The sequence below is a fragment of the Rosa chinensis genome, chromosome 2, assembly GCF_002994745.2.
Source record: "Rosa chinensis cultivar Old Blush chromosome 2, RchiOBHm-V2, whole genome shotgun sequence".
In the NCBI taxonomy this organism is placed as follows: Eukaryota; Viridiplantae; Streptophyta; class Magnoliopsida; order Rosales; family Rosaceae; genus Rosa; species Rosa chinensis.
The window spans coordinates 17,522,514-17,541,831 of record NC_037089.1 but is presented as its reverse complement, the minus strand read 5'-3'; the positions used below and the strand labels follow the sequence as shown (position 1 = coordinate 17,541,831).

Sequence of the window (19,318 nt, the reverse complement as noted above, 5' to 3'; positions counted from 1 at the left end):
ATATCAATACCGAAGAGCATATGATGGGGATCCGCTGCAGACGGGCCATCACTCGAGGAGTATTGATTGTGTCACCAAATATGTACCTTACGCTCTGATACCAATCTGTCACGCCCCTGATTTTTACAACAATAAAAATCGATATATATAATCCCATAATTATACATGCGTGAATATTCAGTCATCAATACAAATACCTGGAACATCTTTCCCATAAAACAAGTACTTACTGATACACTGAATCATCCAAGATAACATACACTCGCTCCACAGAGTTATATATTATACAAATTTACGAATTAAATTGTCATCACAAAATAAAGCGCAAATGCTCCTCAGAGCTTACTACATAGCGGAAGTCATAACAATGGCAAAGCCAACAAAATTTGCTTCCTACCCGTTCAGCTGCCAACAAGCTGCCTCTGCTTCAGCCACGATTTTCCTGACCTGCAGGATTAACCCCTACACCAAAAGAATGGTGCACCGGGGTTGCCAAACAACAAACCCGGTAAGCTTCTTCAAGCTCGTATGAGTAACTCATGAACATCAATCAACAACTCACATCAATCTACTTAAGGAAACATGCAGCCATGATTTCCTTCTAACGTTTCATATCCTTTCCATAGAAAGGACAACATGAGTCACCACTATGACCATGCCTTATTTGCTAACTTAACCATCAAGTAGCTATTCAAGTCTCATCTAGACAATTAAAGAAGAATGTCATCGAAACTCTCCTTTAAGCTGCATACCTATGAGTCTCAAGCAACCTCGACCGTTACTCCCATAAGCTATCATGGCAGATAAATTGTACTCACTCATCCTAATCAGGACGTGATTACCTATTTCCTGCCTTGATCACCATCTGTGATCTATCACCATCTGTGAACTGTCACCATCTGTGACATATGATTCAGACTCCGTCTAGTCAGGAATCAACATCAAGGTCGCCATCTGCAACCTGTCACCATCTGTGACCTATAATCTTTAGACCCCATCTGGTCTCAGCTCAACCATTTATCACCATCTGTGACTCGTGATCTTCAGACCCCCTCTGGTCATGAAGTCAAACATCAAGGTTACCATCTGTAACCTGTTGCTATCTATGATCTATCACCATCTGTGACGTAAGATCTTCCTAGACCCTATCTGGTCTTGAGATCAACGTTAAGTAAGTCGCATCTGACTTAAGAACGTACAACATCTAGTTTCGGTTTTCCTAATCCCTGCTCACCATCTGTGACCCTTGATACTAAAACCAATACATCTAAAATGAGTCACGCTTGACTCAAAATGTAACATCAAGCTCAATACTTTCCAAACAATAGAAAACATCTTTTTCTATAATATCGTTTCTTGAAAAGTCGCATTTAACAATAATATGAACACCATCATGCATATTATTATTCATCATAATCATTCACAAGGATATATATTTCATCTAAATATATATATATGTAGTCATTCGCTCAGGAATGCCTACTAATACCAACTATAGTTTGCAGTTAAATAATTAACGCCAAAACAATAATGGTACTTCTGTTCATAAAGATCCTTGTGAGATTTACTCACCTTGAACTCCTGCTGCGTCTTCAATACAGAACCGAACCAAAACTATCACTAACCACTCGTCCAAATACTTCGTCAAGTACCTAATCACATATGGTTCCAACTTAGTAATGATTTATAAATGATTTAAGTCCGAAACCCCCGTTTTGAACCAAAATCCCCAAAGTGGCGCCAATCGAGGCAAAACCACATCCGAGACCTCCCCAAGTCTTCGGAATACGTCCACGATCGATGTGACCAAACCACAAATCGATCGGACGCTCGAATCCTCACGGATCAAATAAATTGATCGGTATGAAACTGTAAAAATCATAACAATTTCATACGAACTCCAAAATTTGCATATTATATATCGAAACGCTCGTATCAACGACTAGAACATATATAATACCACAAACAGTCCCTTACATGGCCGGAACACTGCCGGAACGCCGCCACAGGCAGTGGCGCACCGCCGCCGGCCAAAACTCAATATTTTACAAAACTCCCAACATCAAAAAGCTTCATCTAAGCATGCTTGTGAACTTTCATAACTGGATCGAAGTCAGAAAACAAGCTTAAGGGATCGAAAACTACCTCACCAGCCGTGAACAGTAATCCAATCCGAGTTGATCGAATTTTCACGTGAATCGATCCAAACAACCACCAAGGATCGATCGGCGAGGCAGCTCTGAGCTCAACCAAGAAAACTCGAAGCCGTGCCGACGTCGGAGCTGTGTTTTCCGGCCGGGTCCGAAAACACAAGGCTGCACCGCCTTGCAGCGCCGCCGTGGAGAAGAATCGGCGATAGAGACCACCAGAGGGACGACCAGACGGAAGAGGCGACCCTGCTGGCCAAGTTTCAAGGCCGGAGACCGCCGCAGTTGGCCGGAAAAGTCGGGTCGGATCGGCCGGGTTCGGGTCGGGTCAGTCGAAAATCTTCGATACTGAGGGAGCGGACGAGAGAGAAGAGAGAGAGAGGGTATGGTTTCCGGAAATGGAAAGGGAAATAATGAAATAAAATTCTAATTTTCCCTTTATATACTAAAATGGAAACTTCTTTCCATAGCCATAACTTCCTCATACGAACTCCGATTTACGCGTTCCACATGTCCACGAACTCGTAACGACGCGCTCTACAACTTTCGTGAAGGAAATTTTCCGAGAATCCCAACATATAAAAAGTCAAACTTCACACGACCCCCTAAACTGTGAAATTCAATTATTATACGTACGAAAATCATTCTACTCCATATAAAATCTACGAATAAAGCATTATAACAATTATTCGTACAACTGGTCCATTATTAAATACCAAATTTAAATAACAGAAAACCAGGTCATCACACCAAGGTAGAGACATGTCAATGTCATACTTAGTCTGCATATAAATAATTTAATGTTAGACAAAATACTATACTATAGTTATATAATAAAATAAGAAAATTATTTAGGAAAAAAAAATCACTCACAGTTATTCTTTTGATCAAACTTGTCCTATCTTCTGGTTTTACTTCCTTCCATTTTTTCACATTTAGAGGTGCATGGTTCCGAATGGTGAATCCAATTTCATTAGCAAACATTTCTGCATATGGACCTGTGGGTCTGCCATTTTCTTTCTTGAAAGTCACAGGTATTTTAGTACCAAGCTGCTCATGCACCTTATCAGCATTTAAACCTCTTGTCTTTCCACGCACTTTTTTTTCTGGACCTTCTGTTAAAAATTTAATTAGTGAAGTACATGTATAATTAATAAATTTTAAATACAACAAAGCAACACAATGAGTACCTGTAGTAGATCCTTGGATATCGACTGATGTCCTAGCATCATTCAACCCTTCAGTTGTAGCATTTATTGATGGCTGGTTAGTAGTTTGGCACTGAACGTGTGCATTCATTGAGTCACCTGTTATAATCAATGTAATTTTAACTTATGATTTCTATTTTTTTTTTTTTTTTGGGAATCAAGTCATGGGTTGAAATAACTTAAGATTGCAGTAGTTGTTTTCGACCCATAAAGAATATATATAACCTAATTCAAAATGGTCAGAGTCTAACTTACCAACAGCAGGCCTTTGGATAATGGTACTAGCAATAGCCCTTTGGGTAGTTCTATTAGAGGTAGGCATATCAGGAACATCAAGTTCATCTTGCAAAGAATTTGGAAGTGAAGGTTCATTTGCTTGTACACGTCGCCGTTTTGTCAAAGTGACACCTGTTCATTTAACATGATTTTGAGTAATCATGAGTGAAATAAATAAAATAATTCTATATTTACATACTATGTTTGTAGCAAAGAAATTGTATTGTACATACCAACATTAGCCTTTTGGGCACCGGAAACATTCGAACGAAGACGTTTCGACATTTTGTCACTGTTACTATAAGAGAAATAAAATAAGTTTAACTTGCAAGACTTACAAGAAGAGCCAAAACTACAACTACATTGGATATCCAAATCAAATTTCGAGCTAATTAAAAATTTGAACATACATGTGACTAATAATAATCATACACGTGACTAATAATAATCATAAACTTCATACATAAATGAAAAGCCATAACATTAAAGAGAATAGAAAAACAATGAAAGGTTATTAAAAGAAGTTGCAATTACTTAGCCACCACTTAATTCAAAACAAAAAAAAAGGTATAGAGTAATGCATATGCTAATACAACCCAAAAAAAAAAAAATTACATCACAAACTAATCACTATTGTCATCACTTGAAATGATTTCTTCATTGTCATCATAATCAGTATCGTTTTCTTCAACATCATCACAGATGAAATCATTAAGCCTACTATCATCTATCAATTCGTCACTCTCGACATTTGAAGCAATGACTTCAGGCTCAATATCCTCTTGATGTAATTGAGGATTTTCAAGACCCTCTTCTTGAACTGACCATTGAATTTCATTGAATTCATCTTGCTGATATACATCATTATTAGCCACGACTGGATCAAAATTTTCCTCATCTACCTCTTCATCCTCGTCATCTACCTCTGGGACATCCCATACATGTCTCATTTGCACTTTTTGGACAACTTTCCATTCAGGGCCCAACTTATAATCATCTAAATAAAACACTTGATGCGCTTCACTAGCAAGTATAAAAGGTTCATCCTCATACCAGACAAAACTTGAATTAATGCTCATAAGATTATAATCACGTTGTACTCTTTTTCTCGCGTCTCTCTTTGTTTCGTCTGTGTTGAACCACTTGCATTTGAATAGAAAAATGTGATGCATATCTACGTACCTTAATCTCACAATATTTAGCAAAACACCATAATAATCATGTGTTCCACCAACAAAAACTCCAGGGACATATATACCACTATTTTGTGTGGTGCGACGATCATCTAGATCTTTTGTGTGGAACCTAACCCCATCAACAATACAACCAGTATATGTATGGGCACGCACATCGGGTTTACAAGCCAAACAATAAAGTTGATCAGTTGCATCCACCAATCCACTTTGGACTAAGTGACTCATCTAGAGATAATATAAAATGAATTAGCATACTTTAACAAAAAAATTACACAAAACATTAATCAAAATTGGGATACGGGTAACATACTCGTTTTTCAAACCAAGTAGGAAACTCTTCTTCTTGTCTTTTATATAAATTGGCATTACTTGTTTGCTTTAGTTCAGCCTCGTGTTCTCTACACGTGTTAATAGACAATTAAATAAAGTATGTTAATTTTTGTTAATCTAAAATTAAAACAAACACAAAATTCACAGAATTCACTTACTTGAGATATGGTTGGACTTCTTCACAATTGTATAGCACATACCAATGAGCTTTATTTACTTCTTTTTGGTCTAGCAATACATATTTCTTCCCACTAAATGGACGAACTTTTTGGGAAAAAACTGATAAGCCACCATCTTCTTGGTTGTGTACTACATCAATATTCCGTTCTTCTTGATTAAAACGTGTTTCAATCCCGCGAAAGTACATTGAACAAAACGTAATCGCTTCATTGACAATATAAGCCTCTGCAATGGAACCTTCAGGCCGAGCTTTGTTTGTAACATATTTTTTGTATGTCCCTAAATTTCTTTCAATGGGATACATCCATCGAAAGGTGACCGGTCCTCCTAGTATAGCTTCTCGGGGTAAATGGACTGCTAGATGCACCATCACATCAAAGAAGGCTGGTGGAAAGATTCCTTCAAGTTTACACAATATAAGAACTATCTCTTTCTCCATTCTTTCCAAGTCCGACACTTTTAAAGTCTTTGCACATATTTGCTGAAAGAAAATGCATAGCTCAACTAGTGCAGTACGCACATCCTTGTCCAAATAGGAACGAATACCCACCGGAAGAAGACGTTGTAACAAAACATGGCAATCATGACTTTTTAATCCATGTATCTTTCCATCAATAATGTTCACATTTTTTGAAATATTTGCAGCATACCCATCAGGATATTTGACAAATTTCAAGAATCTACACAGAAGTCTACGAAATTCCACTTTCAATGTATATCTAGCATGAGGCTTCTTCAATTTATTTCCTTGACGTTTGAGATGCAGTTCTTTCCTTATATTCATATCTGCTAGGTCCAAACGAGCCTTTTTTGTGTCTTTTGTTTTTCCATCAATATCCAATAGAGTTCCAATGACGCTGTCACAAATATTCTTTTCAACATGCATCACATCTATATTATGTCTCAACTGAAGCTTTGACCAATACTCTAACTCAAAAAAAATACTTTTTTTTGTCCAATTCAACTCATGTGGCTCACGTTGTCGCCTTAAATCCGGATTATTGGGATGTTTACCTGGTTTAGCTTTATAAACTCGATCTAATTGCTTTAATATATCATCCCCAGAAAAAAATCTGGGAGCAGATCGGTCTTCAATCTTTCCATTATATTCTCTACTCCTTCTCCACTCATGATCTTCAGGCAAAAATCGTCGATGACCCATATAACATATTTTTCCTCTCAAACCATCTGAAGTTATATCCTCATTACACACAGGACAAGCTTTATATCCTTTTGTGCTCCAACCTGATAAATTTCCATATGCCGGAAAGTCATTTATAGTCCACAGTACACATGCTCGCAAAGTAAAATTTTGATTTGTAGAAACATCAAAAGCTTCAGCACCAACCTCCCATAATTCTTTCAGTTCATCTATTAATGGACGAAGATACACATCAATGTCTTTTCCAGGTGCTCGCGGACCGGGAATAAGCAATGACATCATAGAAAACATCCCTTTCATACATTTCCATGGTGGCAAATTGTATGGTACTAGCATAACTGGCCACATACTGTAACTAGTGCTCATATTTCCAAATGGATTAAAACCATCTGTAGCAAGCCCCAACCTAATATTTCTACAGTCTTCAGCAAAATCAGGATACTCCTCATCGAACTTCTTCCATTCTTTAGAATCAGCCGGATGCCTAAGAAAACCCTCTTCATTCTTGCGTTTTATTTTATGCCATTTCATATCAGTTGCTGTATGTCTAGACAAAAATAACCTTTTCAGCCTAGGTTTCAATGGAAAATAACGCAATACTTTTTGTGGAATCTTTTTGCGTTTTCCTTCTTTAGACATGTATCTTGGCTCACCACACTCGGGACAGTTATCAAGTTTTTCATTCTCCTTCCAAAACAATGCACAATCATTCTTACAAGCATGTATAGATTCATACCCCAAACCCAATTCTCGCAACATTTTTTTGGCTTCATAATGCGATGATGGAATAGCTGCTCCATTTGGGTGAGAATCTTTTAGCGTTTTCAACAAAGCGTTGAAACTTTTATTGCTCCAACGACCAAGTACCTTTATATGCATTAGCTTTAAAATAAAACTTAATGCTGAGAACTTTGTACAACCCGGGTACAGTTCTCTTTGGGCCTCGCCAAACAAATAATCATATTTGCTAGCATGTGTACTGTCACCATGATTACTTGTCTCATCATCTATCTCCATATGTAAAGGCCCTTGAACATCATTTAACATGTCCATCATTGAAGCATTGTCGTCATCCTCGCCATCATCCTCACCATCAAAGACAAATTCATCATCCATTTGGCTATTTGCTACATCATTAATATCTTCCCGATGCTCAGTCCATACAGAATAATACAATTGAAACCCCTTCGACAGTATATGTCTACGTATCTCTGTTAATGTAAAAAGTTCTCCATTTTTACAATCACGACAAGGGCAACGTGTCTTATTTTCTCTGTTAAGGTGTTCTTTTGCAGCATCCATAAATAATTTGAGACCATTGGTAAATTCTGGTTGAAATCTATGTTTCAAGTACATCCAACTTCGGTCCATCCTAAAGAAAAACTTATATGTTAATTTTGTTTTAATAATTATAATCACAATATCTTTTATTTTCCTTCTATTTTATGTACTAGTAAACCTACTGAAGAAAGCAATGAACATGTATAATTCCACACAAGCATGAATAACAGGTCATGAAAGCACAAGAAACATCACTCAATCATCAAAAACAAAAGTCAAAACATTCAAAATTCTCATGATCAAGCAATCAAAATTAAATTTCATCCGGTCACCATCTACGCTAGCCTACGCACACGCCGGGAATGCATCTAGGGTTCTTGTGCATAATCAAACTCTTATATATTATCAACACACATACAAATTAGCATATATAGAGTATATATTATACATATAAAAAATAAGAGAATATAACTCACCTGGTGGTGACACTGGCTAATTTTGGGGCTCTGTTTGAGGATCGAATTGTCGTCTAACCTGCATTTTATGCACCAGGTTCTGTTAGAAAGCCCTTTTTTTTTTTTTGAGTAGTGCATGAGATAAACAAAAAGTAGTAAGTAAGCTCTAACTCGATTCCCAGGGCATCTTTAACTCAATTCTTTCCTATAGTATTGTTCTCAACTTGTTTGACTTTTACTCTTTATAAATTCTGATCCAGCTTTACTTAAACTGAGTCTTTGTAAGCAGACCCAGTTACTCTTCCTCAGCTAACACCTTCTTTACTTATCAATCTAGCTATATATATATACACCCCTAACACATAATACCCAACACCATTAGATATTCCATTATATGCTCATTTAGACATGTGCAAACCCATCTACAGAACTCCTCCACAATTATATACTATCTCCCTTTATTAAGGATTCCAATCATTAATTTTTCAGCTTTATAGAAGGTTAATATAGATCCTATCATCAAATAAAGTAACTGATTGTAAGACTAAAATGGAAGCTAAAAAAATTCTGAGTACACAGAACAAAATGATTACCTTAATATCTTGAACTACTTGAGCTAAATTTTGGAAATCTCCAGACTCTTTCCTGCACAAAAGGTAATTTAAGGATCAATAGGTAATGAATTCTCCACTCTTACAACTGGTTGTATTCTACATAAAGAATGATAACACAAGAGTTACAAGATTTACATATTATGTAGTCCAAGATCTCATTTATGTAGATGGAAATGATTTGCTATCAAGGTTTCTCACTTCTCAAATAAAAATGTTAATAACAGGAGATGACTCCTAGATTTGGTTGGTTATTAATTGTAATTCTTTTCAGAGAAACCTATAAATTTAATCACTGAACCAAGCATATATAGGGCTAGTAGAGAAATCTATAAATTAAAACACACAAAAAGAAATCATTCCTTTTCATAGCAAAGTATTATGAATGTGTAGTGCTATTATATAGGGCTAGGATACCAAGTCTATAACTGTGAAGCCCAAAACATTTTTTTCAGACTACAAGAGAAACGACAATACTGTAAGTCAATTTAACAAAACACACGATCACAGATGATTATGAACTTGAACTTTCAGTTGACAAGTCAGCTAGCTAGATAGCTAGTATTGCATTAATCACAAGTAGAGATAATAACCACAAGTAAAGAAATATTAATTGAACAATCAGAGAAAAAAAAAAACTAAGTCAAATCTCACATAGCAAGAAGTTAACAGGCCCAGCCGTCTGCAATTACTAGTCCCATCCCCACAACAGAGGAACAAGCTAATGCAAAATTTACAAAAGAAGACTACAAAAGTAAAACAGAAAATCGCAGCAAAGGAAGATGACAAAAAAAAAAAAAAAGCAATATGAAGCCGCAAAGCAAAAAACCAAAAAAGATGAATCCTTAATCCTTAATCTTGTTTATGGCATTAACTTTCTGCCTTGCTCGAGTGCTTGCTATCTAAGAGGAAGACCATCAAACCATTCTAATATTTCATCAAATATACACTGAATAGCTGCAAATTAAGGCAAAGCCATTGAACAGTAAAGACGATCAAGACAATCGAGGTATACATGCATAACAACAAATTTAAAGAAGAGTTTTAGAGAGAGGATATTTACAGTAGCAAACTCCTAAATCATCATCATCACTATCTTTTGTAGATGGACAACTGGGTTATAGTTTCTGGTAATTATTCAATTCAACCCAGACCCAATTCAATTCAATCCCAATTCGATCGAAACCTTTATTGTGTTCTTGAAAATAAGATTTTCGTTAATCAAACTATAAAATAATGATGTATAAGGAGGAAGAAAGATGAATGTAGTCTTACCTGCAGAGATCAGTGCTTCAATGATGGGAGATGCAGAGAGGGAGGCTCAAAGACGTATTATGAAGATGAAGGTCGACGAGATCGCCGTGAGAGAGAGAATTGAGTTTTGTTTCTTTTAGGTTTTATCTCTAATTGTTTTCCTTTTTAGATTAGCGCTTCTTCTTCTTTTTTCCCTCCCCCTTCAGTAAATGAAACCAAAATGTCCCGCTTCTTTATTTTTAATTTTTTTTTTCATCTTTCTAATCCTTCAATATGTCATTTATAAAAATAAAAATGTGTTTATAAAAATAAAAATGGGTTTAGGGTATCTCTATGATTGTGAATATCTTAACGGTCTATGATATTTCCATCATAATTTTAAAAGCATGAATATGAATAATGCTTATGCATATGAATAATGATTATAAAATTAGATACATCATTATCGCATTGCACATTTGAAAGGAAAAGAAAAAAAAATGACTCCGACAAATATAATCACTTTGCACATGTCATTCATTGGTAATCTTATAGTATATGTCGGTGTGTCTCTTATAGAGCATTTACCCTTAATCTATTAGAAATATCTAATTAAGGCGGGAATATCTAATCGAAGTGGAAATATTTGGTCGAGGTAGGAAATTCTGGTCGAGGTTGAAATATCTGGTTGAGGTGGGAATATCTGATCAAGGTGGAAATATCCGGTCAAGGCGTGAATAGCTAATCGAGGAGAAAATAACTTGTAGAGGAGGATCTTAATAGGACGAAACTCTTTAAGGAGGATTTAAGTGACGAGAGATTTGCTCAAGGAAAAATCTGAATGAGGTACAATCTCTTTGAGATACAATCTATTCAAGGCACAATCCCTTTGAAAAATCTAGTGTATAGATAATCTCTGCAAAGTTTCAACCAAATTGAGGATCATTAAGGTATCTAACTCACTTAAACCAATGGACGAACTGAATCTGTCCACCCTAAACCGTACTAGTTTTAAGGCAGTTCTCAACATCTTAACGACCATCAATTTGGCTGAAATTTGGAATAGATGATCTATACATTAGTACCTAAAAACTTAACGGTCGAGATGTGGATATGAGACCTAAAAGTGACCTTAACAATCGAGGCAGGAGGAGCGACGTCCGCACTTTTTCTGAGTTGCGGACGTCCGCTCTCGAACTGCTTTCTATATATATATATATATATATATATATATATATATATATATAGGATCTACATATATATATATACACAGATTGTGAAGTTTGAGTTTTTGGTAACTTTTCGGTCGCATATCCACATCTCAACCGTTCCGTTTTTAGGTACTAGTGTATAGATCATCTATGTAAATTTTCAGCTAAATTAATGATCGTTAAGGTATCTAACTCGCTCAAACCAATGGACAGATTGAATCTGTCAACCTGAACCGGACTAGCTTTAAGGCAATTATCAATGCCTTAACGATCATCAAATTGGCTGAAAATTTGCAGAAGTCATCTATACATTAGGACCTAAAAACTGAACGGTTAAAATGTGAAAATATGATCAAAAAGTTGGTCTAATGTCTATCCCTATAAAAGACCGAAAAATGGATCCCTCACTAGAAGGGCCATGTATATATACATACATACATATATATATACATACATATATATATATACATACATATATATGTATACATACACACATATATACATACACATACATATATATGTATACATATATATGTATGTGTATGTATATATATGTGTATGTATACATATATGTATGTATACATATATATGTATGTATATATATATGTTCAAATCACAGAGAGGACCTTCTTGATTTTTTTTTTCTCTCGACCTTTCTATTTAATTGAAACTGATGTGTTGCATTTTTAGTCAATTGTTGTACTCCATACGAACTTGTCTTGTATTATTCATGTCGATTGACGCAAAATTATTTTTTTGGATCAGCAAAAGAAAAATACATATTTATACTCGATCAAAATAATAATTCATACTTGATCAAAATAGTAATTTGAAGTAGTCTCTATGGTCAATATTTATGAAAAATAGTGTAAAATACTATTAACTCAGAATTTACTTATAATAAGTCATCATTAACTCGAAACTGTCCAGAAATACACCATCAATACTAACTCAAAAAAATAGAGAAATCTTTATTTTTCCAACATAAAAGTACTATACTAATGGTCATTAGCTGGAAATTTTGCCATCAATTCCTTAATTCTTTTGGTATCCTCCTTCAGTTCCTCGAATCTTTTGGCATGCTCATTCAGCTCTTCAAATCTAACAAACTCATTTTCATGGGATATGAAATACTTCGACCAAGCATTGTGGTGATATGTCAAATGTAACTTCTTGCTAGCATTCTGTGAATCAATCTAAAAAGTATGACAAATCAAATTATTATTGTTAGATACTTCCCTTGAAAGTCTAAGAAAAATAGAGAATAAAATGGTGTACAATCTAAAAGCGGAAAAGCCCATCAAGTTGCCATTAGGGAAAAAAAATTAATAAGAAACACTAAATACCTGTAACTCTTCACTAGAAAAACGAGTACATAGAAAATCTCATTCTGCTTGATTCTTAACTTTTTTAGGCTTATTTGCTCGTGCTTCATCTACTGTTGGGAATTTCTCAAAATGCTTCTTTAGATCATAGCGGAAGTTTAAAAATGCTGCCATACACATCTTGTTTACATAGTAGTCGACCCAAGGGAGGGACATATTAATGTCGAACTTGCTCTGCATACATTTTAGTAAACTCTATTCAATAGAATACTAGTATAAATGTAAAAAAATTATTAACGAAAAACAAAAATGTAAAGTTTTTGAGAAATAAGAAATTATTGCTCACGGTTATTCTTTCAATCATCTTAGTCACATCAGTTGATCCAATGTCATTCCACTTTTCTACATTCAGAGGAGCAAGGTTCCAAACTATTAAGCTGATATCATTCACAAATAGTTCTGCATATGGACCTGTGGGTCTTCCATTATGTTGTATCAAAGTGATGGGTATTCTACGATTAAATTGGGAACGTAGCTTCTTAGAATGCAGTTGTCTTGTCTTTCGCCGCTCTTCTCTTTCTACACCTTTAACAAAAGTTTTGATAAGTGAATCACATAATAACTTGTTCTCTAATTCTAACAAAGATAATACAATGCGTACCTAAAGGAGGCCTTTGAATATTCGCTGACATTACAATATCACTTAGCTCGTCAGTTGTAGCAATAGTCAACCGCTTCTTAAAAGTTTGAAGACACATTATGACAACTGTTGTTATAACTGCTAAATATATAAGTACGTTATAACAAAATATTTGGTTGGTTATTAATTGTAATTCTTTTCAGAGAACCTATAAATTTAATCACTGAACCAAGCATATATAGGGCTAGCAGAGAAATCTATAAATTAAAACACACAAAAAGAAATCATTCCTTTTCATAGCGAAGTATTATGAATGTGTAGTGCTATTATATAGGGCTAGGATACCAAGTCTATAACTATGAAGCCCAAAACATTTTGTTCAGACTAAGAGAAACGACAATACTGTAAGTCAATTTAACAAAACACACGATCACAGATGATTATGAACTTGAACTTTTAGTTGACAAGTCAGCTAGCTAGATAGCTAGTATTGCATTAATCACAAGTAGCTAGAGATAATAACCACAAGTAAATAAATACTAATTGAACAATTAGAGAAAAAAAAAACTAAGTCAAATCTCACATAGCAAGAAGTTAACAAGCCCAGCCGTCTGCAATTACTAGTCCCGTCCCCACAACAGAGGAACAAGCTAATGCAAAATTTACAAAAGAAGACTACAAAAGTAAAACAGAAAATCGCAGCAAAGGAAGATGACCAAAAAAAAAAAAGCAATATGAAGCCGCAAAGCAAAAAACCAAAAAAGATGAATCCTTAATCTTCTAACTACGACAAGAACTTTTTATATAAGAGGAATTAAGCTATAAGATAAACAATGGACTCCTAAATCAATTAACCAAAAGGACAACTTCAATTTAAATTAGGGAAAAGAAAAGCTAGAAACAAATAAATTGAGATACAACTTATACATGGATTTAGTAGACTAGCTCGTACGCAAGTTTTTTTTCCTTTGTTTATGGCATTAACTTTCTGCCTTGCTTGATTGCTTGCTATCTAAGAGGAAGACCATCAAACCATTCTAATATTTCATCAAATATATATACACTAAATAGCTGCAAATTAATTTGAACAGTAATGACGATCAAGACAATCGAGGTGTACATGCATAGCAACAAATTTAAAGAAGAGTTTTAGAGAGAGGATCGATGTTAGACGCTTACCCACAAAGAAGAGTTTCAGAGAGAACTGATAAGAGAGAAATCTAACTAGTAGGGTTTTGTCATCTTATTTTCTTTTATATATGGTTTTTTTTTTGTTTTTTTTATAATTTTTTTATCACTATCTTAATCATATTTTTTTTAGTGCCGCCAAAGGAAAAATAAATCTACCCGCTCTTTTTATCATATAGCCAATTTTTTCCCTTAAATACATTTTTTTCCCACCAAAACTTGCAGTGATGAAATAATTAGATCATCGCTAAATGTATAAAGGGTGAGGAAATCATTCGTCACTGGAATGAGACTTTTAGCGAGGAATGCTCACATTTGTCGCTATTAAATTTAGCGGGTCTTATACAATTTTGCGCCAAACTAATAACGACAATATCGTTATTTTCTTGCTATTTTTTTTTTTAACAAGAAAATGGTTTCTCGCAGAACAAGAACTCTTAACGAGGAAACTGCAGTTTTGTCGCCATTGAATTTGGCGGGTCTGACACAATTTTCTGCCAAACTAATAATGAGGAAAGTGTAATTTCCTCGCTAATGGCTTCTTTTAACGAGAAAATTATTCCTCGCAAAACACTAACTATTAGCGAGGAAACCGTAGTTTCATCGTCATTGAATTTGGCGGGTTTTACATAATTTTCCACCAAACAAATAATGACGAAATCTTTATTTTCTCGGTAATTGCTTTTTTTGACGAGGAAATAATTCATCGTAAAACATGGACTTTTAGCGAGGAAACCATAGTTTCATCGTCGTTGAATTTTGCGGGTTTTACATAATTTTCCGCCAAACAAATAATGACGAAATCTTTATTTCCTCGTTAATTGCTTCTTTTGACGAGGAAATAGTTCATCGTAAAACATAGACTTTTAGTGAAGAAACCATAATTTCGTCGTCGTTGAATTTGGCGGGTTTTACATAATTTTTCGCCAAACAAATAATGAAGAAAATGTATTTCTCTCGTTAAATGCTTCTTTTGACGAGGAAATAGTTCCTCGCAAAACATGGATTGTTAGCGAGGAAATCATAGTTTTGTCGTCGTTGAATTTGGCGGGTTTTACATAATTTTCCGCCAAACTAATAACGACAAAATTGTTAATTTCTCGTTGAATGTCTTTTTCGCGATGAAAAAATTCCTCACTGAAGTATCCTATTTCCTCGGTAATAACATGATGATTAAGGAGACCAATTTATGGTCACCTTTAGTGATGAACTGAAATATTCGTCGTAAAAAGTGGTGTATAGTGAGGAAAATATGTTTCTCGCAGAAAACCTAATGACATTTAGTGAGGAATCAACATATTCCTCGTAAAAAGTGACATTTACTGAGGAAAATAAATTCCTCGCAAAAAACTTGGTCGCTAAAAAGACCTTTTGTTGTAGTGTCATAGAGCGCTGTGGCGGCGCAATTGGCACAAAAATGGTTCACTCAAATGTGCGTAAGTACAAAAGACGTGTACCCAGTCACTAGCTGTAACGCAGAGGTACATTGAGTGGCTGTAGGTCGTAGACGAACTAGCATAGCTGCATGCGATATCGCATCACCCCAAGCGGATGTAAGAAGATTGGTGAGCATTACCAATGTTCGGACTACCATCGTAGTCGTTTCCACGAGACCAATAGGGTGTGTACACGGGAATGTGATGTCCAACATCAAGCCCATTGCAATATCCATCGAAAGTCTTTCGATGTAAACTCTCTGGCATAGTCAAATCCAAGTGACTGAATAGGATGATCTGGGGAGTGAGCCCGTTATTATATGATATGTGCTAGGAGTGTAGCGTAAGCAGCATTTATAGGTGGACAATGGCACAACACGTGACCAGCGTGTTTGCGTGTCAACCAATCGTCATGAAATATTTATGCATCCGCAAGTTGGTTGAATCAATCCACAAAATCCCTACGGATTCTTTGTAAGAACAGAATGAGTAATGACATATCTTTTGCATAGGACGGTCTCAGTCCTAATTTCCCTAAGGAACGGGCTTAGTAAAACGAGCGAGAGGCCTTAGAAGCAACCATTGAGTATTTTGGTTAGGCCTGAGCATTCGAAACGCTATGTGAAGCAAGTTGGTGATTACAATATCACTTGGGGCGTCATCACCATGATGGACGCCATCCATGGCGTCATGGATAGGGACTGCGCCAGCCCTAGGTTGGTGGTGGATGGAGGCAGTACCCTAGGCAGCTGTGTCGGTCACACTTAGTCTAGAAATCAACTTTTGATTCATGCTTCGTTTCGCTTGAAAGAAATGATGTCCATGTGAAGTCTTTTGTAGACGGATCATCATATCATGACTATGATGATCTATCCTGTCGTGACAAAGCCAATATGTGTATAAATCCAAGAGATCTTCTCTCATAACTTTAATGGATTAATAGCTCGAATAGTGACATAGAATCCACTAGAGAGACACATAAACTTCTCTAAGATGCGTCTTTGTTCGTAATCATTAGAGGTGATGCAAAGGAACTCGTTTCCGTTCTCTACATGCATTTTCGCATGGAATTCGTTGACTATTCATAGGGTATGATTTGCCCTAAGAGCGTAGAGAGTTTCTGTGACAACTGTAATCAAGGTGTCATTTGGCAAGTGGAACTTGGGCTATTCCATGTCCTTGAATTAATATTGATGGCCCAGTCATCGTAGTCACAAAGTAATATGCTCAGAATCAAAATTGAGTCATAATGAAAAGAACTCTAAATTTTATTCATAGGACAACGAAGTACATCATTGTTTCTATGATCAAAGAAAATCTAATCCAATAAAAAGTAATATGGCAATCGCCTACATCTCTTGGAAAATAAAAAGACTTAATCAAAATCGCCAGTTTCTGGGTCTTGATCCTTGTAGTCTTCCACCCTTAGATCTAGATCGCCATCTTGATCCTCTTGTGCCATGTAATTTGCTCACGATGCGTCTTGTATGCGTTTGCAACATTCTGGGGTGTGGTACATGTTTTGGCCCAATGTTCAGTTGATCCACATCGAAAACAAACATCATTATGGTCAGGCTCCCTTGATCGAGGCGCCATTGGGGTGCGATTTAGACGACCTATGCTCTTGGTGACATTACCACCATGGTCGGAGGCTCCGCCTCTCTTTCTCTTCACACGTTGACCTCCACGGTTCCGTGCACGCCTTTCTCGGCGAATTCCTTTCTCTTTAGGGAAAACATATGGACCAGAATGTCCAAAATTGTCCCTACTCTTAGGGTTTCGCTCCTTGGGTCATCCATTGGGGGTGCGACTATAGTTAGACTCCGGAATAGACTTAGTTCCCACGGGTCTAGCATTATAGTTCTTCACAAGAATATTGTCGTGCTTTTCAGCTACGTTCATGGCTCCAATAAGCTCATAAAACCTTATGATACGTCTTGCATTTACATCAATCCGATAATTCTTTGAAATCATCAGTGCAGATACGGGGAAGGTAGAGAGAGTTTTCTTGATCAACATCGTATCAGTTATGGCTTGACCACAAAACTCTATCAGAGACTTGATATGAAGGGCTTCTGAGTTATAATCAAGCACAGACTTGAAATCACAAAAGCGGAGGCTATGCCATCGCACTTCTAAATCAGGAAGCAGGGAGTCACGAACGTTGCCAAATCGCTGCTCAAGTTCTACCCATAGCTTTCTTGGGTCTTCCTCATTGAGGTATTCATTTTGGAGCACGTCATTCATGTGCCTTGTCATGAGAATTATGGCTTTAGCTTGTTTTGCTTTGAAAGCAGTAGCTTGCTCAATGGAGAGCACGTTCTGACTAGGCTTTTGGATGGCTCCTAGAAGTCCATCAGCCTTAAGATGTTGGCGCACATCTCGGACCCACCTATGGTATCCTGCGCCAGTTGTCTCTAGTGGAACGAAGTTCAACTTGTTCAGGTTACTCATCCTGAAAAACAACACATTAGGGTTAGTTTCTGAGCGAAAAGGCTACCACGAAAAACTATTAAATTTCTGAGCGTAGTCACTTCCAAGAAATTAGGAATTTTCTGAGCGTAGTCGCTTCCAAGAAAATCCGATTCCAAGAGGGGTTTTGGATTAGATCGAAATAACGATGTATGTGGTCGATCGTTTTCTTCTCAACAAACTTTAAGTTTGGAGGACTCTACAAGCTCCAAGCTTGGAGTGAGCACGAACTCCCACAATTTAGCTTTTGGTCTCCCCTATAAAGAAGAAAGAGGGGTAGAAGAAGGGATGTTGGAAGTTCCCGAGAAAAAAAGAAGAAATTGAAAAACTTCAAAAAAAAAACGGGAACTTTTAGAAAAGTTTACCATAAAAATTGCAGGAAATCTTGACTGAAAAGTTGGCCGGAAAAGGTACTGTAGTTGTCGGAAATGTCGCCGGAAGTTGGCCGGAAAAGTGTTGACCGGCCGTTGACTGGAGGGTTGACCGTCGTTGACCGGGGCGCTGAAGTGGCAAATGCGGATGATGACGTGGCAGCTGACTGGACGCCTGCGTGTATGCTGATGTGGCAGGGGATTCTGCGGCTTGGCGGCTCGGCTGTTTCACTTGGGCTTCGCTGGGGCTTGCTGCACGTGGGCTGGACTTGGGCTTCAGCAGTTTGGGCTTGGGCTGCACAGGTTTCTTTCTTTTTTTTCTTTTTTTTCCTTTTCTGCCGGTTCAGATATGCTTGACGTCGGTGGCCGGTGCGGTTGAATTTTGGCCGGTTCCGGTGTTGAAATTTCCGGTTCCGATTTTCTGGGGTGGAGATGCTGCAGGTGGTCGAGTATGGCTGCAGGAGGTGGTGAGGAAAGCTTTGAACCGGGCAGAGGGACTTTTGCTACTTCCGGCGGCCGGTTCGGTGGTTTGCCGGCCGGTTCTGTGGGTGGGGCCGCCGGTTCTGGACTGCTGGAGTTGAGATCTTCAAGGTGGG

General features: G+C 36.8%; 1 protein-coding gene across 1 annotated transcript; it reads right to left on the bottom strand.

Moving 5' to 3' along the window:
• Nucleotides 1–4,254: 4,254 nt before the first annotated feature.
• LOC112184538 lies at nucleotides 4,255–7,615 on the bottom strand. Its single transcript, XM_040513289.1, has 4 exons — nucleotides 5,316–7,615; nucleotides 5,138–5,225; nucleotides 4,814–5,052; nucleotides 4,255–4,654 (listed from the first exon to the last, which is right to left on the bottom strand). The coding sequence occupies exons 1-4, from the start codon at nucleotides 7,613–7,615 to the stop codon at nucleotides 4,255–4,257; spliced, it is 3,027 nt and encodes a 1,008-aa protein (XP_040369223.1).
• Nucleotides 7,616–19,318: the final 11,703 nt, after the last annotated feature.